Genomic DNA, 25,194 nt, shown 5'->3' on the forward strand with positions numbered 1-25,194 from the left:
TGCACCAATTCTGCATACAGTGATGTTCGGATTTCGTGCAAATAGGTTTCGATTTTAAAAACTTTTGAACAGTACACAAATCTCGCACATCTTTGAAGATTTTCTGTACATTTTTTCCCATGATATAACAGAAAGCTAGTCGATGGATAACGAGTTTATAATAAGTATATTGTAGAGCAATAATCCGAGTATACTTGCAAGAACACATTCGCAAGCTATTGAATGGCTGTCTGCAACCGTTTTTGAACGGTTAATGATATGTATAATAGCGGTGATTCCGATATATACACAGTTATGTCTCGGGTTCATCTGCTAAACTGCTACTCTCAATCAACAGGATTAAAACTGGAGATATCTACTTCTCCGTTAATATTGCGGGCATTTCCGAGGCTATTGAGGTCATCTTTGTATTGCCATTTTCATTCATTAAGTTGCACCTTCAGTTTACGCCTGCTGGTCGCCACTATCAAAAAGACTGATACGAAAGAAGAAGCCAACAAAAGTAGCATTAAGAGAAACTTTGAGAGCGAAAAAAAAAAAAATCCCAGAAGAGTAAATAGAGACATATTCACCAAAGTGCTTAGACTGAGCGTACTGCTCCAAGCCAATCGGTACGTCGGCAATTTTTATTTGACTTCGTTGCAATCAGCCTATTATAAGCGACAATTCTCACGTTCCAATCGTTGTCTACAACCAATTTCCTATGTACGGCGGCATGGAGCATTTTCGTATCTCTATTTTCTCGCGGTAATAATTGTGAAGTACTATATGGATCAATATAGTTCTATTCCTAGTACCAGTGACTAGACCAAAAGGACGGTTGCATTTAGTATGCTTTGCAAGAATAGCATGACTTGTGTAGCAACCTTGCCATGGAGTGTTTTGGGTAAGTGAGTACAGAGTAACTGGATGAAGCCATTGAAGCGGCCCCGGAGAGCTGCTACTAGACGCTGCAGTTTTGAAGCATCTGTCACTTATCATGCTAGCTATTGAGCTCGTTTTGCGAATACAAGAAAGATAATAGATGGAAGCATAGGTTTACTATCTACGAATGGCTCTCAATTGCGATTTATTGATCGATGAGGTGGACAAACTTATCCCGAACTGATTTTGCCAAGTTGCAAAGAACTTTGTAATAATCTCTTGATCGTAATAGTGGAAGTCTTAGGATACCGTTTGGAATGTAGCTCGACATATTTTTTAATAGTGGTTTGGCCAGTTTCTTCATTTGTCCATCCTTAATCTTTTAGGTCTTCATCCGCAACGGGCTTCAGCGATATTATTAGCATCGCTCGATAGTTTTACCAAGTAAACTGCACTGAAGTCGGTCGAGCATAATTGCCGTAGAACATCCCGTCTCTTCTGTACAAAGAGTGGTGTCAGTTATGATGTGGTTTATATTGCCTTGTAAAAAGAAGAATAGTTTGCCATGTAAAGTTGAAATGTTGATTTCCTTCTCGGGCCATAGAAGAACGTTTGTCGTGCCTTTGTTTGCATTGATTAATTGGGCCGTTTCCACTGGCAATAATCACTACAACTAATCAGGAACACTCTTGTTGTCATTGGTCATGATCAGAGGACTACACTATAATGCCAACAACCGCCATTATGTTATTATAGAAGATACTAGAGGAGAATGTATAATTATCCACGCGGAAGATGGAATAAAAAGCATCCTCTGAGACCTCAATCGTTCGTAAATTACACACTGCTATGCGTTATGATATGTAGCGTAACGGTGATTGTCTTGACTATGACCCAATCAGTAATACGGAAAAGACTATGGCAAAGAATTATTGGAAGAGAACAAGATTCTTTATCGTATTTCTCTCGGTAGATGCTAATACCTTCTGCAATGACTAAAAGAGAAGATAACATAAACTAAAACTACTACATAGAAATAGGAAAGAAAGAGTTATCAACGATGTTGACGGTGATCGCGAGTAAGAAAACGCACAATACGAGTCACGGGACGCAAAAATGTCGGAAAACAAAAACGAACTCAACTGCTGATTGCTGTTGAAGCTCGAAACTCAGAAGGTCTCGCCGAGATTCGAACTCGGATAATGAGATTCAGAGTCTCATATGCTAACCCTTACATCACGAGACCGCCTGGTTGTTGTAGGGTCATTTTTTATCTTCATATAACCTTACGGTCACGCGCCAAAGTCAACGTGACCTGATGTATTTTGATGAAGAAACAAACATCCATTTAAAGCAAAATTATTTTGCTAAAGATCAAAGTAATTATAAAACCTTTAAATATAAGGGCGTAATTCAATAATGCCAACGCCTACTACGTTGTTCGCAATACCGTTGGATTGCCTTCATTTTGAAGGCGGAGCTTGAAGGCTATGAAAGACGGGTAATGCCCCTCAAGTAAAGCTTCCCCTGGTTTTTCTGTTCTCAGAATGAAAAACAATCGGCTACAACCTCACTGTATTCTCCAAAGACTCCTTTCTTTTTCTAAAGTCGTCCACAAACGCAGTATGTCTGCCATTTTTTCGCAGCAGCTGCAGTTCGCCATGCTACATTTCAACACCATGCAAAGCCTTGACTCAACCCAACTATGCCAACAGTTCCGGAAGAGTCACAGAAGTATCATGAAAGCTCCCTTGAGCTTTTGATGCACCTTAAAAGTTTTATGACGCTCATCAGAAGCTCGAGTCGTGCGATTATCATTCTCCAGCCGTTGCTCTTCTTCCTCTACTGTACTTGTTGGTATCCGCCCGTACATCAATAATACTGGGCGCCACATCACCATGGTACACTACTGGCCTAGCGACAACGACTTTGCACTCTATTTGCCAATGAGAGATCTTGCTGACATCAGTAGAGATCCGGCGCTTGTAACTGTTAAGCCGGCGAAGCTTATCTCGTATCCCCGCATATTTTTACCAGAATCACAGGGGAGAACGGTACCTTGGAAAGGAATGAAACAAAGATCGTGATGCTACAACGTATTAAAGCTGTTTACGATTAAGAGATTACGTCGACAGATATACCGGCTGCGTTAAATCTGTACAGAACTTCTAACTGCCTAGAGAAAAGTTACCACACAAAGAGTAGCAGCGTCGATCGCAAACAAGGAAGGGGATGCATCAGGATCATCGAAGGACTGTATTCGGCTAAGGGACCGAGAAGAGGTGGTCCGTCATCCTCTGCAAACTCTTAGCATCAGCCAGATATCTGAACTGAATTGTTCGATGCTTCTTTAAGCATAGAGCATGTGAACCAGCTAGATGCTTGGCCCAAAGAAGAGCGACATCGACAAGAAGATGGTCTTTGCTCCTTTTTCGTCCCAAAGCCAACAAACATCGAAAGCATCGATAGCGATAATTCCCTTATTAGACCAGAGGAACACTGTGGAAGGATGTATCTCCCATCCTCCCTTCTGTATCCTTGTCCGTCGCAGTTGATCTGAAGAGAGAGATTAGACATAGAGAGGATAGTTCTTAGCCTTGAAGGTTTGGTCAATTCATCTGAATCGAAACGATCACATCTTATCCAGCTGAGATTGATCACAGACAAAGCTAGTATGTCATCGTTCGTAGGAAAGACATCTAATTTGCATTCCCAGAAATAAATTACACAAGAAGTTTCGATAATTGGCTTGGTAATATCTGGTAAATTCTGTGACTGTGAACTGCTTGTTGCATCCTGGGTCTCCTCATGATTCACACGTTATTAGTCCTAACAGCTGCGCAACACTTTAACATCTGCACGTGATAATTATAATAAGGCACACGTTGAAAGCTCAACCTGTCAATTTAGTCGAACGGAAAACGGCTGAATCTTTTTCATTGGAGTGGCAAAATAACATAATGCAAAGGGCAGCAGCAGGGTATTCCCTCACCATTGGAACAGAGCTGCTAACAATTTTCGTTCCATGGGTAATATTCGCTATTCATGATGATACCTTCTAGCCTGTTTTGATGGAATTGGAGCACAACCCTCTTCACAACCGCAACCTCGGTGAGGCAGTGTAAACCTGGTAGCTGGTACCGAGCATGGGAGTAGCTGACTTGGATTCTGTAATATGCGGGATTTGCCTGCTATGGTTTGGCATCTTTCTAGGACAATGTAACGATGCAGTTGACAATTTACAGCGAGAGGTTCCATGTTTTCCCCGTCCTAATATCAGCATGATTCATTGTCTACTGGCATTATAGCTACCTGATGTTATAAGCTCTGCTTTGACTACGCTTACCTTAAAGGACACACATCGGGCAATCAATAAAACTACCCTGTTACTGTGCCCCAGGCGGCTACTGTACGACATTTCCACGTCGATCGATTCTGTATTTTCGATCAATTGTCCGTGGGGAATTATTTGCAGAATATGGTATTTCTGTCCCAAACTGACTGGAGACCAACGGGACCGTACAGAATGATGGCGCGAAATACCTGAAATGGGCAAGACTGTCAGTTTGCTATGCGGGGAACATTGAAAATTCAATCACATGAGTGGTACCAATAATGAGGATGTCACCTTAGAAGATGACTCGGACATCTTTATACTTTTGCGACGAGATTATCATCAGCCGCCAGTGGAGAAAGGTCCATGAATACATAAATACGCGGCGCGGAGCAGGAAAAAAAGGTTATCAAAGCAACAAATACAAGAGTTGTTTACGTTCTTTATTATCCATCATGAAGTCTTCTGCACTCAGCCTCGCCCTTTCCATCGTTGTTAGTATCTCATCCGCTGTCCCTCTTTTGATTCTTCGCGCCGACAACTCCTCCAGCGAAATTGGGTCTTTCATCAGCGAGGAGAGCTCCACAAGTGCTAAAAAGATGGTGGCGAACATTGATCCTGAAGGTGCGGCGACTGGTTTCATTGCAGCCTCCCCATCCAAATCTAATCCGGTAAGTTTATGCAAAATTTCTAAACTGATTTATTGATTATCGGATGTACGCGCCTAGGACTATTATTACGAGTTCTGTTCTTTATCTTTATAAACAGGATGATGGCAGTGACTATGAAAAGTATCTCAAGGACTACGTCACGTTCCAGATCAATGCTATGGGGGAATCAACCGTCTGCAATTGTCTCGGAGAGCCAAAGTATTAACATTATATCGAGAATTATCATACGGAAAGCAGATGTCTAACTTAGTTCTCCTTCGGTTCCCCACATCATAGGTTTAATGCGGACTGTACAAGCTACACTGGTGCTTGGGGTCGTCCTCAAAATGATGGTCCAGCAACCCGCGCTACAGCTTTCATGCTTATTGCAGATGCGTTGTCTGGTAACAGCTCTTATGTCAACGATACATTAACTCCAGGTAAGTCTCATACCTTACAGATCATCTAATTAGCAGTTAGGAATTTAACTTGTATTTTGTCCAAAAGCTATCAAGAGAGACCTTGACTATGTGACTAGTGTGTGGCAAAATGCTTGCTATGACCTTTGGGAAGAAGTCAATGGTGTCCATTTTTACACGCAAGTAACTTACAAGTTTTCATTTTAAGGATAATAGCTGATAAACTATTGCATCCAGGCTTATGGTTATGCGTCGAGCTCTCAAGGAAGGTGCAAGCTTCTTGGGCAACTCATCCTACTCTGAGACTGCATCATTTATCGAGGATAAGCTCCAAAGCTTCTATTCTGAAAGCGATGGCTACGTCACTGTCACTCAAGACAATGCTGGCGGCGTCGACTACAAGTCTTCTGGTCTTGATGCGTCGACCCTGATAGCTGCCAACCTTGGAGGAATGGGCGACGGATTCTTCACTCCTGGTTCCGACAAGATCTTGGCTACCTCGTTAGCAATCAAGAGTGCCTTTGCTGACCTGTATACTATCAATAAGGATAACTCTTCTGGTCTTGCTCCTGCCATTGGTCGTTATCCCGAAGACAAGTATGATGGCATCAGCACCTCCGAAGGCAATCCATGGTTCTTAACAACACTTGCATTCCCGGAGCTCTACCTCCGCGCTATTGATGAATGGAAGGCAGCTGGTTCTGTCAAAGTATCCGATATCAGTGAAGCTTTCTTCAAGCAATTTGATTTATCTGCTGTCTCTGGTACCGAGTATAGCGCGGACTCCAAGGAGTTTGCCAACTTGACCGCTGCTATCAAGGCCGAAGCTGAGACCTTCTTTGCTCGCGTGCAGCACCATATCACGGATGGCTCAATGACTGAAGAAATCGACCGCGACAGCGGCGAGCAAGTTGGTGCCCATGACTTGACTTGGTCGTATGCATCGTTTATCACTGCCGCGGCAGCTTACAATGGAAGCCCTGTATCTTAAACATTATCATTGCTATGATTATTATTATATTTATGGATAATGGATTATATATCTAAAAATAAAGTCTACAGTTGATCCCATCAACCGGAGCGATGTATTTTTAAACTGAAGAGAAACGGGCTCATCAGCTTTGGTAAGTTACGCATTGATCATTTGCCGTTTTCGGGAATTGCACTGCTTCCCTTCCTAGTGGAATGTCGCGGCACAAGAAACGCGTGCTCCCAAAATCTTTTGAAAAAACGTTGCCAGAAATCATTTGGAACCAGGTTTACATTCCGTTGACGAAAACGATTTCGGGATGACAGCTCTTCAGAAGAGGAGGATCTTGACAGTCAAGATCTCGTTCAATGCCCGAGAGTTCGCACGGCCGCGACTGACGGCCTGATACGCTTAAATAATCAAAACGTCAAAACCTTAACGATGAATGGGGTGCAGATAGAATTTCCCTTTGAGCCGTGTACGTATGAGCTTATCGTTGGAAGAGACGCATGAAAAGCTTATGCAGTTTGCAGATCCGGCTAAAAAACAAATGATGGCGAAGGTAAAAATAAAATATCGGAAAGATACAAGTTTCAGGCGCAAGTTAATAAAAACCAGATTATCCAATCCCTGCGAACCAGAACAAATGCCTTGCTAGAGAGCCCGACAGGATCCGGAAAGTCGCTGGCAATCTTGTGTGCCGCTTTAGGTATGAACCATGTTAGGATATTATAGATCGTCAGGTACTAAAGATGGACCAAACGCCAAAGCATGGAGGAATAAGCAAGCTTCAGAAGCAGCTAATGTCAAATGTCATACGGAAAATGAGTCGACTACTCAATACAACCCACCAAAAATATTTATCGCGTGTCGAATGTCAGTGTATTCATTTCTAGTGGCATTCTCCGCTCTACTGAGACCGGTCTATTGATGCAGGCACAAACAACTCGCACAGCTTACTAATGAGCTACGGAGGAACACGAGGTATAGACCAGGTACAGAGCACGACATAATCCAATAGCTATCTGCACATATTAAAATACATGCTAGCAATGGCCGTCCTTGGTAGCAGAGATCATCTATGCAGTAAGTTTAAAGGACAGACCTTTCAAGATTACATATTGACAGGGCCTAGTCCACGAGCAGATTCGAGATAAGGAAGGTGGTTTTAAAGTTGATGCTTGGTAAGAACGTAAACACTGAGGGAATCTCGATATCAAACAGCCAACGTTTTTACTGTAGCAAAAAATCAGTAGAGCAAAACCGGTGCCATTATTTCGAGCGTATAAGGAAGCTAGCAGATCATCAAAGCCTAACCAAAGGTGGAGAGAACGAAATATGGGATATTGAAGATTTGATTCATTTAGGGCAAGAGATACGCGGTAAGTTGAGCGCATTGATGCATACATACCTCAGGTTGACATAAAACAGGATGTCCATACTATGCGGCTAGAGCTTTGGCTGACAAGGCCGAAATCATCATTTGTCCATACAATTATCTTCTCGATCCTGGTAAGTCAATAATTTTATTGTAACCAAGGATGTAAAGTTAATCAATGCATCAGTCATACGCTTGAATGAAACAGACAGAGAATTCTTTAAAAATGGTGTCTATATATTTGATGAAGGTATACTTCCAAGAAACGATATATTTCACGCTTTAGCAAGCAGCTCACAGTGGATCATTCAGCATATAATCTCGAAGACGTTGCAAGAAATGCAGCCACAGTTGAAGTAACAGAAAAGCAAATGGTGATCATGAGATTCGAACTGCACAGTCTCTGTAACAACAATGTACTTCCTGACGCTCACGGACGACTGCTTGATGTAGGGCAACAATATTGTACACTAGGATGTTTTCTTGGCAACAATCTCAAACTCTACATAGGTCATGGAAAAACTATACAATATGACCATCAATCCAAATCATGCGTACAACATTGCAGATAATGAAAACATGCTAAGCTTGTATGTCGATATTCTTTCGTTTGTTTTCGGTCTGCATTCTTATATCCAGGCTTGCGTAGATGAACAGAGAAAGAAATCCTGAATCAATTGATGTCTATAGGAATCTCAAAACAATACTTTATGTACGAGCTGAAACCAGCGTTGCAACTGGCAAATATGCATGCAGACAACGTGATAAAAAAGAGAGAAACATCGAGATTATCGAGAGACAGAAACCTGTCTACAAATATACCAGAGATACAAAGCAACAATGGCCTCGAATGTGTAAGATAGCAGAAGGCTATCTGCCGGTACACAGCGCGTTCTTGGATGTGAGTGACAAATCCTGTCTGCTGTACGACAACGTATCCTGATCGCGAACATCAGATATTTTTATGGTTCTAGAATTCCTCTTTGAAGGAAACCACGCTAGCGATTATCGCATGGTGTTAACAGACCGCAAAAGAATCTCGTTGGATGAAAATAGCACTCGTAAGAAAATTTTATGATGCAAAAATGAGACTTGCACTCCAACATTTTGCTTAGGTATGGAAGAATGGAAATACCGCCTGGCATTTTGGCAAGTTGTAAGCTTTAATGGGTCATATTAGCTGTAAATAATATGCGTCTGTGTTCTAGGTGCCTCAATTTGGCTGCCATTTTCCGCCAGCTGTCCAATGATGCCCATTGTGTCATTCTCACTAGCGGCACATTATATCCTGTAATTGATTTTAGCAACCCTGTCTTGTACGCTTAGATGGATACATTTGCTTCGGAACTCGGTACTAAGTTGTAAGTAGGATACATTCATATTTTTGACCAATGGTTAGTGACTTACGTTCCCGCTAGCCCGATACGTCTGGAAGCCAAGCATGTTATTGGGCCTCAAAGGGTCTGCATACGGGCAGTTAGTCAAGGGTGAGTCGATACTGCTGCATGAATATTCTCTTGAGAGTCTGATAGACGTGCCCATTCTTGTTTCTATATAATCCCTAAACGGCGTCACATTGAAAGGAACGTTTGAGAATACCCAGCAAAAGAGCTATCAGGACTCCGTAGGGGAAGGTATAAAGCTATGCAAACCAGATTTATATGCATGTAGACGATATTTATAATCACCATTTTATCTGCTTTGAAACAAATTTGCGAAACGGTCCCAAATGGTGTTCTCTGCTTCTTACCATCTTACAAATTACTGCAGACCTTCCATAATCGATGGCAAGCAACAGGAACTCTGGCAGAAATAAAGAAAGTGAAAAAAGTAATCATAGGTAAGTCGCTAACGGACCCAAGATTTTCCCATTTAATTTAGTCGCTAAGCTTGAAAATACATTGTAGAGTCCAAAGGGGCTTCAGTGGAAAAGCTTGATTATTCTGTGACAAAGTACCAGGGATATGTGGTAAACGGTTCTCTCTACCTTGCGGTGTGTTGCGCGGAAAAGTCAGTGATGGTATCGATTTTCCTGATCACCTGTGTCGCGCCATTGTTTCGATTGGTATACCTTACTCCAGCCTGTATGTGCTTACTTGGCCTTTACCTCGACATAGTGTCTAATAATTTCAGCAGCAAGGATACGAATATGATTGAAAAGCGCAAATACAATGATGTAAGGAAACTGCGAGGAGACAATATCTTCGTGGCCAGCAGTGGTAAGCGATCTTTGGAGTGCGGTGTCTGTCAGAATGATGAGAATATCATTAAGGTAGCAAACAATCTAGGTATATATCTCATGCATTCAGGGGTATATAATATATAACTTCTTACGCCAAGCAGCAAACGGTACATGGATCTAACAACTTGATCAGCTTTTAATCAAGGATTAGGACGGTGTATCAGACACAAAAACGTAAGTGACTTGAAGGTGTAGACTGCATATGGCTTAAAGTTTCTGACAGCTTCCTTTTTTAGATTGGGGTAAGCGATAGCGCTCTAGAATTGATCGTCCATACTGACATTTGCTGTCGTACGTAGGCGCTATCATACTACTGGATTCCCGTTTTACGCAGGAGAGCAACGTAAATCGATTATCCAAATGGGTCCGAGATATGTTTGTAGCTCGGGAAAATTTTAATGAATTCACGTACGATCTGAGGGAATTCATGGAGGCACAGCAAAGCCGGAAGCAAAGCAAAGTGGATGATGAGCTTACAATTTCTGCAGCAGATACCCAACATGAAGGTACACCCAACGCGCAGACGCAAGGCGATGTATTTAGCACCGATCAAGACTTTATATCGTTACTCGAAACCCCGGCCTCAATGACACCAATTGCGAGCCAGAACAGCGAGATCGTTTGCACGCCTCCTAGCTATACTGCATACGGTAGCCACGTACGTTGCAAGACGTGTGGAATGCCAGTTATGCACGTCGTAGGAGAAAAGAAAGACGTACTCCGCGTTTCAGAGACAAGTAGCGAATACATTCAAAGTCTGATGAATGATGCAGACTCTCGCTCCGTACAGATATACGAAATCGCACGGCCATCAAAGTGGAAAGCTGACAACCTGGCGGGTGGACCGATTGATTGCGATTTGTTGCCACGGATTACTTCGGTTTTTTGGGACAGAGTTGATGTGCTCGGATTCAGACCGCTCTTGTAGCTGCTGTCAAGAGCCTCTAGGAGCAGTCGTTTGTCTCGCGGATCAGTATGCCAACGCAGTCGTCAAGGCCAATGTTGGCAAAGTATGGCTCGTGGAATCAAGAGTTTGCGTTGTCTAACAAACGATGGTCGTTTCCATAGCGAATTGTAAAGATGTGACATTACTGTAAAATACATGCACTATTTCGGTTGACTCTTGGTATCACATGTAAACATAATCTTACCTCCCAAGGAACAGATCCTGATATTTGGAAAGGAGTCCAAAAAATGCAGAGACAAGGGGAGACCTGTATCCCGGATTTTTGTGAGCTACTCCATTTTCATGTATTGCTCAACCTCTTCAAACATCAGTTATGACAGTTATTTGTAAACTGAAATTTGTCTGACTATGCATGTCGGCAGCTTAAAACATCTCAAGGATCGACAATAAAGCACTTGGATGCCAGCAGAGACCGAGAATCGATTGATTCGTGGTACAAACCAGATCACGCAAGGGTGATTTCTGCTTTCGAACAGAGTATAGATATGCCCGCAAAGAGAGACAGAGAGAGAAAGTAAGAAAGAAAAGAAATACAAGAAAAGGAGCAAATTGGCTTGTTTCAGGGCTTATCGAGTGGTCATTTAAAGGAAGGGTGACAAGGTTTCCATTTTAGAATCGCGTTGCGTTGCACGAAGACAGTCTTGTTGAGAAACTTTAAAACTTTCTTTCTCGTTCACCCCGGGCGTGTACAGTGCATGCATATATAGAGTGAGACATTTTTACTTCTCACTGGGTGGTTCGGACGCCTTGAATATACACTATGCGGTCGAATACAAAACTAATTCTCAGCTTGATTAATCGCGTCGCTGTGAGAGTAAGCAATTACGACGTGCATAGTGTGTGAATTCCCCTCATCAATCTCACCATCATGCAACACCGCAGCTACCCATCAACAGCGGACGGAAACTCGAAAGTTTGGAGCAGGATCCTATCGTGCAACAGACAGGTACAAAAGAACCCGCTCCAGGAATCGATGCATTGACGTTTTCAGTATCTCAATGTTCCTTGCAACAGTGGCCGCTATCATTGAACTATCATCCCACAAACTCTCGACTATAGCCAATGCTCTCGGCACCGTTTTAGAGAATGTATCAAAGGTATGTGTGCACAAGCTCTACATGGAGTCTTCAAGACAATTGCTCATGTGATTCAATGAATACTGCAGAACTTTCAATCCTCGACCCTGATTCTCGAGCAGCACATACCCCTCGATGTGCTCCAATCTCAATTGTTTGTTCTCCGATTATTATCAGCATGTATGCAGCATCACTGGAAGACATATCGAGAAATATCAAAGAAGCGACAAGCTGAAGGCGCCACGTTGGCAACCAGCGACGAAGCCATGGCAGCAGCTGCAGCGACGGGAGCAATTGTCTCTGAGAGCGACTTTTTGAATGCACCTGTGTCATCGCTGAGATCCGAAAGCATCGGTAGCAGCAGCAACACTGGGAGTGGAGAGGAAGAGGCAGATAACACAGAGAAAAACACACGCATTATCGATCCACCACCGCTGGACGAAGCGCTCGTCACATTTTTGCTTGCCCTTGTCGGACGGTTCCTGAATCAGGCTCATCAAATCGAAGAGGTGTGCGATCAGCAAATGTCAACACCATCCGACTATCCGCTCGAGGCACTCACGAGCTACGTTAACATTGACATACGAACAGTCAGTCTAATTATGGATATTTACAAGACTGCTGGCAAAGTCTTATACTACATTAGCGCAAGCAATTGGACAACATACTATGCAAAAATCAAAAATGCCGTGCATCTATTGGGTGCAATGGGCGACGGACCTGAAGTCAATCCTCCAGAGATCCGGCTGCTGGAGTGCTGCTGCTTGACACGCTCGCGTCTTCATACTGTCTTGTCGGAGCTGAGTCCATACTTTTTGCATATGAAACGGCAAGGCAAACTATTATTCTCAAAAATGATGCGTCGCGCTATTTGGAGATGGATCGAAACTTGTCCGCTGCAGTTTGGAGAAGTCTGTGCTAGCGACAATAGATTGCTTGGAGGTTCCGAGATCTTGTTTGATATGTGTTCTTCAACAGCCGACAATCCGCGCAAAAAGGCAATCTTGTGGCCGTTGCAAACCATCCTGTTGGTCCTTTCGCAGGATCTCTTGCTGCAAGCGTTCTTGGACAGCCCATCAACCCAGAACCGACGAGTGAGGATTACTGGATATCAGCGGCCTTTTTATCGTTACTAACGCAACTTTTTAGACGAGCTTCTTGAGTATTTTGCGCAAGTCTCTGCGAACCACAAAGACCGCAGAAATTGCCGCGATGTGCTATGTAGAGATATGCAAGGCAGCGACGTTTGTGCAACCAACAGATGATTGTGTTTTGCGGCACATTGCTACGGATATTGAAGATGAGCTGCAGGAAAAAATCTGGGACTTAACACGGCAACCAACGGTCGATGCAGCGGCTTCTGCATCTCTCGGATATGTAATTAACCAGCAAACGTTGGCGACCGACTACCTCTTGGCCCGATTGAGACTCGATCCTACGCATACATTGCAGAATCTTGTACCATCGGTTGTCGACGACAGTGTCCCGATCACATTCAAGCTGGCGCTCGTCAGGGCATGTCTGGCAATCATTCGCGATGAGAACAATTTGCCGTGGAATCCGACCATCAACTCCATGTATGGCTCTCTGTGTACACCGCTTCGGAAATTGTTCCTGCAGGCAGTGTCTGCGGAGCTGCCAACTACAGTCCGCGATCTCGCATCATCATCCACGACCTTGACAAGTTTTGCGAAAAAGACTATATTGCCCGATATCAACCCAGGCACGAAGGAATATCAGCATAGCAGGATCGAACTTTTGCGTGGTCTCCTCCGACTATTTCGTGCGGATCCATTGCTAGCATTGCAGGTCAGTATCCTGGAGACAACCATGCAATGGAGTCAAAGGATATTCTTTCCTAACATTAGATGTACAGGGCAATGAAGCAAATGAATCCGTCGAAGATAACATTGCCATCATGGTCAGTATGGCCAATTTGTCGCAACATTACGATCACATCATCTGCCAACTAGCAAGCGAATGTCTAAGCAAGCTACACACCGCAGAAAACATACCACATTGGGGGCCGAAACTACGGACTATGTTTAGCTTTTGGCGAATTTCCTCCCAAGTCGTATTCGTCATTGCCAAGCAGATTCTTGATAACAAGCAAGGAGAAGAAGGCCTGAAATCGCTGTTGAACCTTTTAACAAAGCTCTTGCTTGCACGCAACGATTTTCTGGATAAAAACCAGGATCGAGCTAATGAAGGTGCTGATGTGCGCGAACGACTTCAAGCGTCTGTCGCTTTGGAAATCGCTTTGCTTGTTTCTCTTTGCTCGTCGAATCCTGATATATGTTCGGATGCAACGCGGTGCCTTGGATATCTATGTGACGAGGCTCGCTTGGCAGATGAGGATGAAGACCCACAGCAAAATCAAATCACACTGACGTGTAACCTTCCGGTATATGCAGACCTCGCCTGTGAAGACACTGTGTTTTTGGGGCGCAAGGTACAGCAAAAGCGTATCCGCAAATATCTGCGAATGATTACCAGACACACGCCCGGCAACTTGGCGGCATGGGAAGAGGCATGGAAACGCTGGAAAATGTTGACGCAGATCATGATTCGATACAACGATGAGTCAGTAACGGATGATACCAGCACCGAGATTTCTCTAGGCAGTAGCAAAAAGACAGCAAAGTCACGACCAACTGGCAGCACAGCCCAAAGCTCCCAGCCTAGCAGCTTGCAGACTACATCCAGCAAGCCCGTTACAATTTCTCCCTTGGGTCGCATTGACATCGATGATGATAAGCAGACATTGTGGCATAATTACACAGGTTTCCTTGCATCGTTGGGCGGATGCTGTCTTGCCTCGGATAACCAGCAAATGACGGATGATCCACGCAGGAGTTTGACGCCTAGCGAGCCAGCAGTGATGGTGGACAAGTTTATCTCTGAGATGGTAAACTTGCTAGTCTCTGAGAATGTTGTTATGCGCGAAGCTGTCAAGGAGACGCTCGGCACCGATCTCTCGCCCGCTCTTTATTCGATTCTATTCCGGCACCTTGAAGCGGTCATGTCGAGGGCATTCGATGCAGATGGAGAGGCCGTCTATGGGATGAGAAACACACTGTTTGTTGAGGAAGCAGTGCTAGTGCTAAAATTGATCTTGGGTCGACTGAATGATCCGAGCGACTGTTTACTAAACATCGACTTTGGAGCACTGATGCAGCAATTTGCCCGATATCTAAATAAGCTCCCCAACAACGTTGCAACATTGAGGATCAAGACAAAGATGTGTAGTCTTGTGGAGGCATTGATGGAAAAGAAGGAGCAAATTATCGTGCGAGATGAAATGCGTCTACGAAACAAGCTCTTGGAAATTATGGTCGAGTGGACGAGCGATTTTGGCCTGGTATGGATAATGAAGCTTAATCTTATGACAGCAGCTCTAACTACTGCACAAACAAAAATATATATAGAAGACTGATTCTAGGAGTGTATCAAGCGGTCAAGATGCCTCTCAGACTGAAAAGTTGCATAGGAAACTGGACCAGGCATGCCTCAAGGCCATTGTAGCGCTTTTGCATCAACTGCCGCTTCAATCATCAGAACCTGTGCGTGATGCCGATAGCAACCAAGTCAAGAGTAGACTCTTTTACAAGTACTTTACATTTTTCCTCAAGTTGTTGAATAGATGCCGCCTTACCGAGGTAGGCAAGGAGTAATTGACATTTGACTCTGGTTTACTAACGAATATCGTATAGATGGAAGGTTCAGCTGCCGTTGTGCGGAATAACAGCAATGGCAAGGAAGTTGTAGCTTCATCCAAAACATCCGAGAGCTATCTGGACCTTGCGCCGCTCAAAGACTATACCATTCTTGCCATGTCCAATCTACTCAGTGCGAATGTGGATGCAGGTCTGAAATACTCGCTGGCAATGGGCTACCACGAAGATACCCGGACACGCACTGCGTTTATGCAGGTCTTGACAAATATCCTGAACCAGGGCACAGAGTTTGAAACATTGGCTGAAAATGTCATGACGGATCGGTATGAAAAACTGATCGATGTAAGTGTCCTTCTAAACATGCATGTAAAAGATGTGGGGTTTCTAGATGGATATAACTGTATCCAATAGATGATTGTGGATGCGGATCTGGAGGTAGCAATGTCCCTGTGCGATGTTTGTCCTGCCGCCGACTCTGCAGGCGTTGCCGAGACCCTGCTTTTATGCTTTGAATCACGAAATAAGGTCATGCAGCTCTTGAAAGCATTTATTGAAAAGGAAGTTGCATCTACAGGTAGATATATGCCTCCCTTCTTTATATTGGCCTGCGTCCACGTAAATCGAGATGCTAACATAGACCTGATGCAGAGCAAGAAGCGACCCTGTTTCGAAGCACGACAATGGGAACGCGGTTGCTGTCTATCTATGCGAAAATGGTGTGTGTCGACTATATGCGTATCACGCTTCAACCCGCTATGAACGCCATCAATGAACTCCCAGACGATCAAACTACGTGGGAGTTGGATCCCCAGAAACTGAGCCCGAATGAAGATCTTGCAAAGAACAAGCAGAATGTTATCCGCGCGACAGAAATCCTGCTCAATGCCATTTGTTCCTCTGCATCAAATGCACCTAAGTAAGAAACTGCGCAGAGATGGTTCACCCGAGAACTTGATTTCTGATTTTGTTGTATACACAGGGCTTTCCGCGAAGAATTATCGCTGATAGCAGATGCAGTGTGCAAGCGATTTTCAGAAGCCAAGAACACTGCCGTTGGTGGATTTGTGTTTTTACGCTTGTTTGGACCAGCCATTGTGACACCGGACAGCATTGGATTTCCCAAGTCAGCAACCCCGAGAAACAAGAATGTGCGCAAGCTGCAGCTGCAAGCGACACGTGTAATGCAGAATTTGGCAAACAATGTACTTTTTGGCGCCAAGGAAACGCATATGATTGTGCTGAACGACTTTTTGACGGACAATATTTACAAAGTGACTAGCTTCTTGCGCGAGATATCGACGTACAATGGTCCTTCTGTAAGCAACGAGAACGAAGGCACGATGCGCATGGATCAAAAAGGTTACATGAAGCTCCATCGCTACCTGTTTGAAAACCTGGAGCGTATGTCACGAGATCTAGCCAGTCGCAAGGTTAAGGGTGGCATTGATACGCAAATGCTGCTTGAACGCAAAAAGACATTGGATCGCCTGTCAAACTTACTCGCTCAACTTGGACGCCCTACAGACGTCGCCCAGACAGAAACCATCTTATCCCGCAACTATGCGATTACAAATAACAATCACCACTACAGTGAATTTATCCGACGCAATTGTCACCGGGACCTATCGGCTATAAGTTCTCTCAACATTTTTTACTGCCGCGGAACATCCCGTGGTGGAAGACCTGTATTCTACTTTGTCACGCGTTACATTGAAACCGAATCGTTTGATTTTGAGCTTTTAATTTATTACATGCTACGGGTAAATATGGATTATAGAAGTGGCACGTTGACGAGCTGTTAATTGATGTAATTTGCACTGCAGGTTTTGGAGCCGCATTTGAACAGACCGTTTGAGCTAATGTTCGATCTGACGCAGTTCAGCTCGTCGTGTGAAATACCCACACATTGGCTGAACCAATTCTTCCAGCTGATTTTCAGCGAAATGAACGATTATCTGGTCACGCTGTATCTGTATAATCCAAACTGGCATCTGCAGAACTATTTAAAGAGGGTCTCCCGGCTCATCATTAACAAGCTCATCAAGCGTGCGGTATTTGCAGTATCTTTAGCTGAACTGCACGATAAGATTGCACCAAATGAAATCCATCTTCCGAAGGAAACTGGTGAGTTGCATAAAGATACCTGAGCTGCGCAGCGATAATATCTAATAGACGTTATACAGTTGACTTGGAAAAGGCGCCTAGTACAACCTTTTTCCCGGTGACCAAAGTTCAAAACTTGAAATCGTCCGTGCCGGTCACTCTGAAAATTAGCCAAGAACATATCCAGATAATTACTGCAAGTATACAACCGACTTTTAAGCGAGCTACGGCAATTAATGTATTGTATAGGTACGAAAACAAGAAATCTATTTCAATTTACAGACAGTTTTGAACGATGTATACCATATTTCCGAGATCGACGATATGACTCCGTTAGCCTCGAAACACGGAAGTGGCGGCGACTTTAGCATAAAGTGTCATCACGGAAAGCAGTCGATGGTTTTGAGCGCATCCAAGCGTGATGCTATTTTAGCGGTAATTATGAATGATTTGAAGTTTTGTTTTCGTGCTCGCAGGTGAGCTAACGTATACACGTACATACAGCTACTGCGATATAACAAGAATCGATTTGAAGCGTCTCAACCCGGCAGCATGAACGAACGAGCGATCCGACCAAATGATGTGCCTGGCCGTCTCCTGAACATGTCCCTGCTAAATATCGGCAGCGACGATCCAAACTTACGACTTGCTGCATACAATTTGTTGTACTCGTTATCGCTCACATTTAGGTTCGATGTCGGCAATCAATTGCTGAAAGCTAGAGGCAAGTATAGTGGCACTGCGCGATACTTAAGACGATACTTATCAAAGTTCTAGATTTATGCATCCCTGCAAACAGCACGGAATTTATAGTCAATATCAGTGAAAGCCTGGCATCCACCGAGCAGCACTTGACGATTGAATTCTTGAACGAATGCCTTGTTGGGTTCAACAAGTCGAGCGAGCCAATGAGACAGCTTTGCTTGGATTACATGGCTCCCTGGCTACGAAACTTGGCTATCTTTGGTCGTAACATGACTGATGACCAAAACAAGAACTTGGCAAAAACCAAGGAGGTTTTGCGCCTATTGATTGAACTGACAGTCAACCGTGTAGATGTAACTATCGTGAAATATCATGATAGACGACAATGTGCGAGACTGATTAATCCGCGCCTTTTCATAAATAGATGTATAAACTCGTGCAGGCGAAAATCTGGCGTACACTTGCCAAGGTGGATGATATGGTGAATCTTATCATTGATTCATTTGTACAATATTCGGTCGAGAACGGGCTGGGATCTGTCCAAGCAGAAGCAATGGCAGATACGATTGTCACCATGTCCAGCATAGCAGTGCGCGGCAAAGTGATTAGCAGAATGCGGAGAGTGATCCAGCGCACTTCGCTGCGACCTTGTCGAAACCTGACGGAGCATGCAGCCTGGACAGAGATTGCAGTTTTGCTTCGCTTTGTACTCATGTTATCGTTTAACCATAGCGGCCCGGGCAAACCGTACCTACCCGAAATATTCCACATTGTATCCTTGCTGGTCGGCACTGGGCCCACACTCATACGAGCCTCCGTCCACGAACTGGTCGTCAATATTATTCATACACTTTGCACAAGTATGCCTCTTGCAGAAGAAAACGTAAAGAAACTGCACTTTGTACTGGATGATGTGTGCGACAGCAAGAACCGCGTGTACTTTGGTCTCACAAAGCCGCACGCTAATGCATTTACCATCACCCATGAGACAATGAACGATTATGCAGAAAGCGTCAACCTTTCATCGCTGGAAAGCATTATCCGTCTCTTGCTTGAAGCTCTGAGCATCGGTGCTCCGTCAATAGGTAAAATAGCAAGATAGATCACAAAACATTTCTGCTATTCTAAACCAAACATTATAGATGTTGCCAACATGTGGCGAGCGCGATGGATGGGTCTAGTGGCAAGTACAGCGTTCCAATTTAACCCTGCCATCCAGCCTCGTGCGTTTGTCGTACTAGGTTGTCTAGCCCAAGATGAGGTGGATGACGATTTAATCTATCAGATCTTGGTGGCTCTACGAGGCGCGCTGGCGATTTTTAACGAGACTGACTCTAGTCTCATTGTCAGTATCATGATGTGTCTCAGCAACGTGATTGACAACCTTTCTGCAGACTCGAGGTACCTGCGACCGCTATTCTGGCTTGCGATATCGCTTGTACAGATGAACCATCCTGCCACGTTTTCTCCGGCGGTCGAGTTTTTGCACGCAGTGTTGCGAGCGCTGGACGCACAAAAGCTCTTTATATCTCGACCCATGGTAGATGTCCTGATGGAAGCCCGGGCGCCGCTGAGCGACATTGCACAGGAGCTCGATGCTGCAAGCGGTGTCAGTTTCGAGACGCACTTTTCTTTTGCAGTAGCTGGCGTACTGCTGAAAGGCATTAAACACAGCAACCCCAAGGATTCAGTCTTCCAGTGTCTCACGACGTTTTTAGAAGTGGACTGCAAACGGTCCATGGAGCAGAATATTGTCGAGGCACGCACACTCGGATATCTGGCTGGCCTGCTACCTATAGCTGCCAAGAGCAATACCCTGCGCGAATTGTTGAGGCTGGCAGGCATCAACGATGTCGACCTTGACAGTTTGGAGTTTGGTTCTGCATACGTGCGCATATTCGATACTCTGGAAATACCCGATAATACCACGGCACTGTTGCTCGTTTCTCTACTGGTAACTCTGCTCAACCACGCCGAGAGCGAGTCTGAGCGGCTATTCCTATACAGCTTCCTCGCAGAGGCTGCCGTTTCAATACCAGAAGTATTTGCGTTGGTGTAAGTAGACATGCTCTCCAAAGTATACAAGACGATGGCATCTCTGATTAATTTATGCTCCAGTTACGAGTCATTGCTACCGAAAATGAACCAGATTGTTATAAATGGTACCAACTTTGCGGTTATCGATGCTGTCAAGAACATTCTCATGACTGCATGCTCTGAGCCTGCATTCAATTACTCTATGAACCGACGGAGCCAGAGAGCATACCTTGAGGAACTCGGATTCTCTGCGTTGGGTGACCCGACGTTTGGTGCTGTCAAGACCAATGTATCTGCAAATGCACAACTAGCCAGCAAACTGCTGGAACGCATCACTGAATAGTATATAGACCATTATTTTCGTAATACATGCATACATTTTGTTGACAGTTTATTAATGAATAACTTGAGAATGGGAAGGAGGAAAAAATGGAATGTAATGTACATGATGAAAAAAGATGGTGTCGTTGACAAGATATGCAGCTATCCAGTTTTTTCATTTAGATTTCCACCTTGGCACGCTTTCGTCGTTCAAGATTTTCTTCTTTTGCAAAATCGCGGCCGGTTTTCTCGCGCAATGCATCAATGTTATCATCATCCTGAGCCCACTCTAGCACTAGGTGTCGTCCGTACAAGTGAATACTGTTCATAGAGTCGTAGACATTTTGTGCTTCTTGGTGTGTCATGAAATCCAAAAATGCAAAACCTCGGTGACCGCCATTGAACTTTTTGGGTAATCGCAGAGACTTGAGTTTGCCATACGTGCTAAACAGTTCCTTGAGATCCTTTGATGTTGCCTCAAACGGTACGTTGCGCACAACGAGTTTTGTGGTATCTGATTTGGAAGATTTGCTCTTGCTGCTGCTTGCGCCTGTGCCAGCCTTGTGGTGCGAGAATTTAAGCTGCAACGCATGACCGTCCAAAGTGTAGCCCTAGAGAAAAATTGCATGAACATGGGAGAGCTAGGATACAAATGACTCGACCAATCAAACATACCTGCATCGCTTTAAGTGCATTGGATGCATTCTCTTCAGAGTCAAATTCTATAAAACCATAGCCCATACTCAACATTTTGCCTGGATGGTTAGGATCAGGCTTGACATTGATTCTTGATGAGCGATATCCTTTGATTCCCTCAAACGCCTTTTTAAGGCCATCAGGTTTCGTAGCAAAGTTCAGATTCTTTACAAACAAGGTAGCAGTATCGGCATTGCCGGCATCGGTCTCTGAGCTCTCCAGTAGATCGCTGCTGGACAAGGCCACCTTGGGCTCGTCCTTGGTTTGTTCCTGCTGCTTTTGAGCATTTGGATCAAATTTGGTCTTGAAGAAACCACTGGGAGCCTTTTCAAGATACAGCAACGAGTCCTTGTATCGACGGTACGCCATGCTCTTGAATGCTGCTCGTGCTTCGCTAGGTTCCAGAAACTCGACTACGGCCATGGTCTTGGCTGGCGGTACAAGCACCTAGAGAAATGATACAGTCAGTCAGAGTCAAAAAAGGCAGTGGGATCTTCCTTATCTTAGAAAACTCACCCGACCCAACTCTCCAAACTTTTTGAACAGATCTCGCATATCTTGCTCCATGGTGCCAAAGGGAACATTCTTGACAAGAATGACTGTATCGCTGCGCTCCTTTCTGCCGTTTGCATCGAGAATGATGCCATGACGTTCAAAAAACTCTTTGGTTTCGTTTACGATTTGTGTTTCTGCCAAAGCCAAGCGCACGGCCATGTTATCCGACTCTGCATTGAGAATCTCGGCCTTTGTAACACCGAGTCGCTCTGCAATAGCTTCTACGACAGCATCGGCCTGTATACATGCGTGAGCAACACAGGCAGTTTTGATACTTTATATAATCAACTTACGCTCATGTACAAAGAGTTCCAGTTAAACTCGCTGCCTGCCAAATTCTTTCGCTTTTGCTCCTTTTCCTTCTTGAACTTGCTCAATTTGATCCCGTTTGGACCAACGGGTTCTTCTTCGGGAGCTTGGGGTTTCTCCTTGGCAGGCAAGATGTGTAGTAATCGACCTAGGAAAGGTGAATTATCCAACTCCTTGTAGGCCTTGATGGCGTGCTCTGGCAGCAGATACAAGATGTAAGCGAATCCTTTTGGACGTTTCGTCTCTTTGGAGATTGGCATGTGCACTTCAGAAAGCGGTCCGTATTTTGAGAACAAATCCTTGAGATCTTGCTCCGTACAGGCATATGCCAGGTTGCGTACAAACAATCGGCCGGTATCCTCAATCTGCTCCTCTGGACTCTTGAAACTCTCACCGTTTGCTGCCGACTCTCGCTGCTGTTCCTCCTCTGGTTTATCCTCATCCATGGGTTCCGCATCAGACGCACTGTCAACGTCACTGTCCTGATCCTGTATATTAAGCTTTTTCACGCCAGATGCCGTTATTTCCTGATCATAATCGCTTTCTTTCAAGACTGCCAGATCGTCATTTGTCCACGTTTTTCCCTTGGATCGAGACGTCATGACGTCTAGATATTCGCGCAGCTTGGGATCATTTTCGTCGGCGTGCAGTTTCTTTATATGTTCCTCAAGTTTCTTTTGCTTTTCTCGATAAGCGTCCGTTTCCACAACCTCGAACTCATTTTTCTTTTTATCTTGCTTTTCCTGCTGTTGCTCGTGGACCTTTTGGTAAGCTGTCGATCCAGCGGAATACTTACTCCAGGGACGTGGCAGGCCGTCTGCACCTTTCTGCAACGAGTCTAGTCAACACAGATAATAAAGTATATACATTCGTTTGCTGTCACCTACGGGCAATGCCTTGCTGACTGATATTCTCGATGTATCGATGAAACTATTGTTGAAATACTCGATCGCTTCCTGCGCTGACTTTTCGTCCTTGTAACCGACAAAACCGAACCTCCGGGATTTGCCGTCACTGCAATTAGAAAGATCATTAAAACTAGATTCCAGCGGAAAGCTCAAGTGTCGATACTTGCCTCGTCCTCATTAGTTTTGCATCGGTCACTTGGCCTTTGGCGGCAAAGTGATCCTTGAGCTGCTCCTCGGTCAAGTATTTCGGTAGGTTTTTGACAATAATCCGAGACCTATTACGGAACGATGTTGGTAACGAAAATAAAAGTGCAAGTATGCCTAGATCCTTACATTCAGCGATCTAGATCAAGTGAGCAGATTAAAGCTGGCTTTTTTCCTTTCTGTTTTTTCAAAGCAGGACAAAACTCCGCATTCTTATGCGTCAAAAACGAGGTACCTGAAATGAGCGGATACAGGGTTTTTAAATTCAAATTCGCGCCTGAAAATCGAAAGATTTGTGGATATTACTTACTTGTAGTTTGGACGGAGAACAAGATCATTGAAATGAACGATAAGACGAGAACCGCTCCTTTTCCTATAGCCAGTCCATTCCTCAGCCTTACAAATAACTTGAAGGCATTAGACGTAAACAATAGGAGCCAGAGAGAGCGCAAAGAGTGAGTCTCATTATGCAGGCTATTTTGAAGCTTTTTTGATGGAATGTAAGCATCGGCTGCAAACCTGGATCTGAAGACTCACAAATTGGAACATGAAAAAAGTATAGGCGTATTCATGTCGATTCCTTCACAAATCCTAAAGCGCAATATTACCATATCATACCACCGTCTAATGCGGTGTCGTGTCCCGAAATGAACTGAAACCATCAAAAAAAAATGCAGGAAAGAAAAGAAGAGAAACAAAGAAAGAAAAATGGCAAGGTACAGAAAAGAAACAAAACCGTGTTTCAGATGTGATTCTATCAGTCATTCAATATCAACATTAAACGATTGTCCTTACCATGTCCAAACTCTGGAGGAGATCCTCGTATCACGATTTGGAAAGAAATTCAACCGCTATACTCGCACAGTATCCCCTTCAGGCATTGCTGAAGAAGATTATCAAGAATAACTACAACAGAGCATCCAGCAACTGTCATCTACTTTATACGGAACGTCGTTGTTCGATTGATGATCTTTGTTAATTTTTACGTTGTGGAGCACGCAGACGCTTTTCTATTCCATATATTACGTCGTAATGAATATGGAAATAACAAACAACAATTATAAAATGCCTAGCGACATCTGCGACTGTTTGGATTGCTTCAAAACGCAATATCCTTCAGCTATCTTTACGGAACCAAGTATTCGAGGATACCCGCATCCACTTGCTTCGGCATGTCAAACGCTGCAAATGTCGTATAGCAATATGATCGTCGAACACTTCCAGAACAGAAGGGAATAATTCATCATATTCAAGCTCCAAAGACTTATACCAAGTAAGGCTACATCACTGTTACGTCTCATCATAAGCATCTATGCTAACTGTTAAGCTGTAAAGAATATGTGGAACAATTTTTGCACGCAAACTACCTAACGACTATACTTTACGAAGGTCTTGCGGGAGGCAATTTCATAATACCGGGGGAGCTACAAGCAGACTGTGATCTCGACATCATCTTAGCGATATATACATACAAGTCTCGCTAAAAGACTATATTCCTGAACCCTGCACAACAACTGAAATGGCCGCAAATCCTGGAAGGTTCCTTCCTGCATTGCGTCTCATATTATCGCAGTATACATTGGAGCATGAGCAGGGAAACAAAAGACCTGCAAGACCTTGCCGAGATTACTTGCTCTGTTACCACAAACATCACTCCATTGGCACTTTATTGATATTGGCGCACAAAGTTTGGCAACACTTTTTAGTATGAAAATGCTTTTAACACATCAAGAACTAACACGTTCAATACTTTGCTGCGCTATTTAGCAGCGAAGAATG

General features: G+C 44.1%; 5 protein-coding genes and 1 non-coding gene across 6 annotated transcripts; 4 read left to right on the plus strand and 2 right to left on the minus strand.

Moving 5' to 3' along the window:
* Nucleotides 1-2,038: 2,038 nt before the first annotated feature.
* On the minus strand, nt 2,039-2,110 carry VTP01DRAFT_t7. The gene has a single exon. It is a non-coding gene; the product is annotated as a tRNA-Gln (tRNA).
* Nucleotides 2,111-4,653: 2,543 nt separating this feature from the next.
* On the plus strand, nt 4,654-6,258 carry VTP01DRAFT_264 (uncharacterized protein; the record flags this gene model as incomplete). The annotated part of the gene is made up of 5 exons (XM_069381123.1): nt 4,654-4,869; nt 4,967-5,067; nt 5,146-5,288; nt 5,356-5,446; nt 5,505-6,258. The coding sequence occupies 5 exons, from the start codon at nt 4,654-4,656 to the stop codon at nt 6,256-6,258; spliced, it is 1,305 nt and encodes a 434-aa protein (XP_069244684.1).
* A 420-nt stretch (nt 6,259-6,678) lies between these two features.
* Nucleotides 6,679-8,268, plus strand: VTP01DRAFT_265 (uncharacterized protein; the record flags this gene model as incomplete). Its single annotated transcript, XM_069381134.1, has 13 exons — nt 6,679-6,715; nt 6,771-6,799; nt 6,856-6,946; nt 7,008-7,113; nt 7,174-7,232; nt 7,288-7,323; nt 7,373-7,421; nt 7,480-7,619; nt 7,669-7,749; nt 7,803-7,865; nt 7,928-8,064; nt 8,126-8,205; nt 8,265-8,268. The coding sequence occupies 13 exons, from the start codon at nt 6,679-6,681 to the stop codon at nt 8,266-8,268; spliced, it is 912 nt and encodes a 303-aa protein (XP_069244685.1).
* A 27-nt stretch (nt 8,269-8,295) lies between these two features.
* Nucleotides 8,296-10,785, plus strand: VTP01DRAFT_266 (uncharacterized protein; the record flags this gene model as incomplete). The annotated part of the gene is made up of 16 exons (XM_069381145.1): nt 8,296-8,423; nt 8,479-8,516; nt 8,572-8,676; nt 8,731-8,764; nt 8,824-8,875; nt 8,942-8,976; nt 9,034-9,091; nt 9,244-9,249; nt 9,386-9,455; nt 9,523-9,568; nt 9,631-9,699; nt 9,752-9,834; nt 9,904-9,926; nt 10,022-10,031; nt 10,094-10,099; nt 10,157-10,785. 16 exons carry the CDS (start codon nt 8,296-8,298, stop codon nt 10,783-10,785), a joined length of 1,392 nt encoding a protein of 463 aa, XP_069244686.1.
* A 799-nt stretch (nt 10,786-11,584) lies between these two features.
* On the plus strand, nt 11,585-20,765 carry VTP01DRAFT_267 (uncharacterized protein; the record flags this gene model as incomplete). The annotated part of the gene is made up of 19 exons (XM_069381156.1): nt 11,585-11,638; nt 11,707-11,770; nt 11,839-11,921; nt 11,990-12,994; nt 13,050-13,709; nt 13,777-15,261; nt 15,329-15,559; nt 15,614-15,919; nt 15,989-16,151; nt 16,226-16,493; nt 16,557-17,337; nt 17,401-17,701; nt 17,761-17,876; nt 17,930-18,115; nt 18,185-18,404; nt 18,458-18,738; nt 18,810-19,470; nt 19,528-20,440; nt 20,504-20,765. 19 exons carry the CDS (start codon nt 11,585-11,587, stop codon nt 20,763-20,765), a joined length of 8,040 nt encoding a protein of 2,679 aa, XP_069244687.1.
* Nucleotides 20,766-20,922: 157 nt separating this feature from the next.
* Nucleotides 20,923-23,753, minus strand: VTP01DRAFT_268 (uncharacterized protein; the record flags this gene model as incomplete). Its single annotated transcript, XM_069381167.1, has 7 exons — nt 20,923-21,354; nt 21,419-21,886; nt 21,956-22,231; nt 22,288-23,130; nt 23,191-23,317; nt 23,379-23,532; nt 23,726-23,753. 7 exons carry the CDS (start codon nt 23,751-23,753, stop codon nt 20,923-20,925), a joined length of 2,328 nt encoding a protein of 775 aa, XP_069244688.1.
* Nucleotides 23,754-25,194: the final 1,441 nt, after the last annotated feature.

This window comes from Rhizomucor pusillus (genome assembly GCF_041956525.1).
Source record: "Rhizomucor pusillus strain CBS 183.67 unplaced genomic scaffold VTP01scaffold_1, whole genome shotgun sequence".
NCBI classification, from domain to species: Eukaryota; Fungi; Mucoromycota; class Mucoromycetes; order Mucorales; family Lichtheimiaceae; genus Rhizomucor; species Rhizomucor pusillus.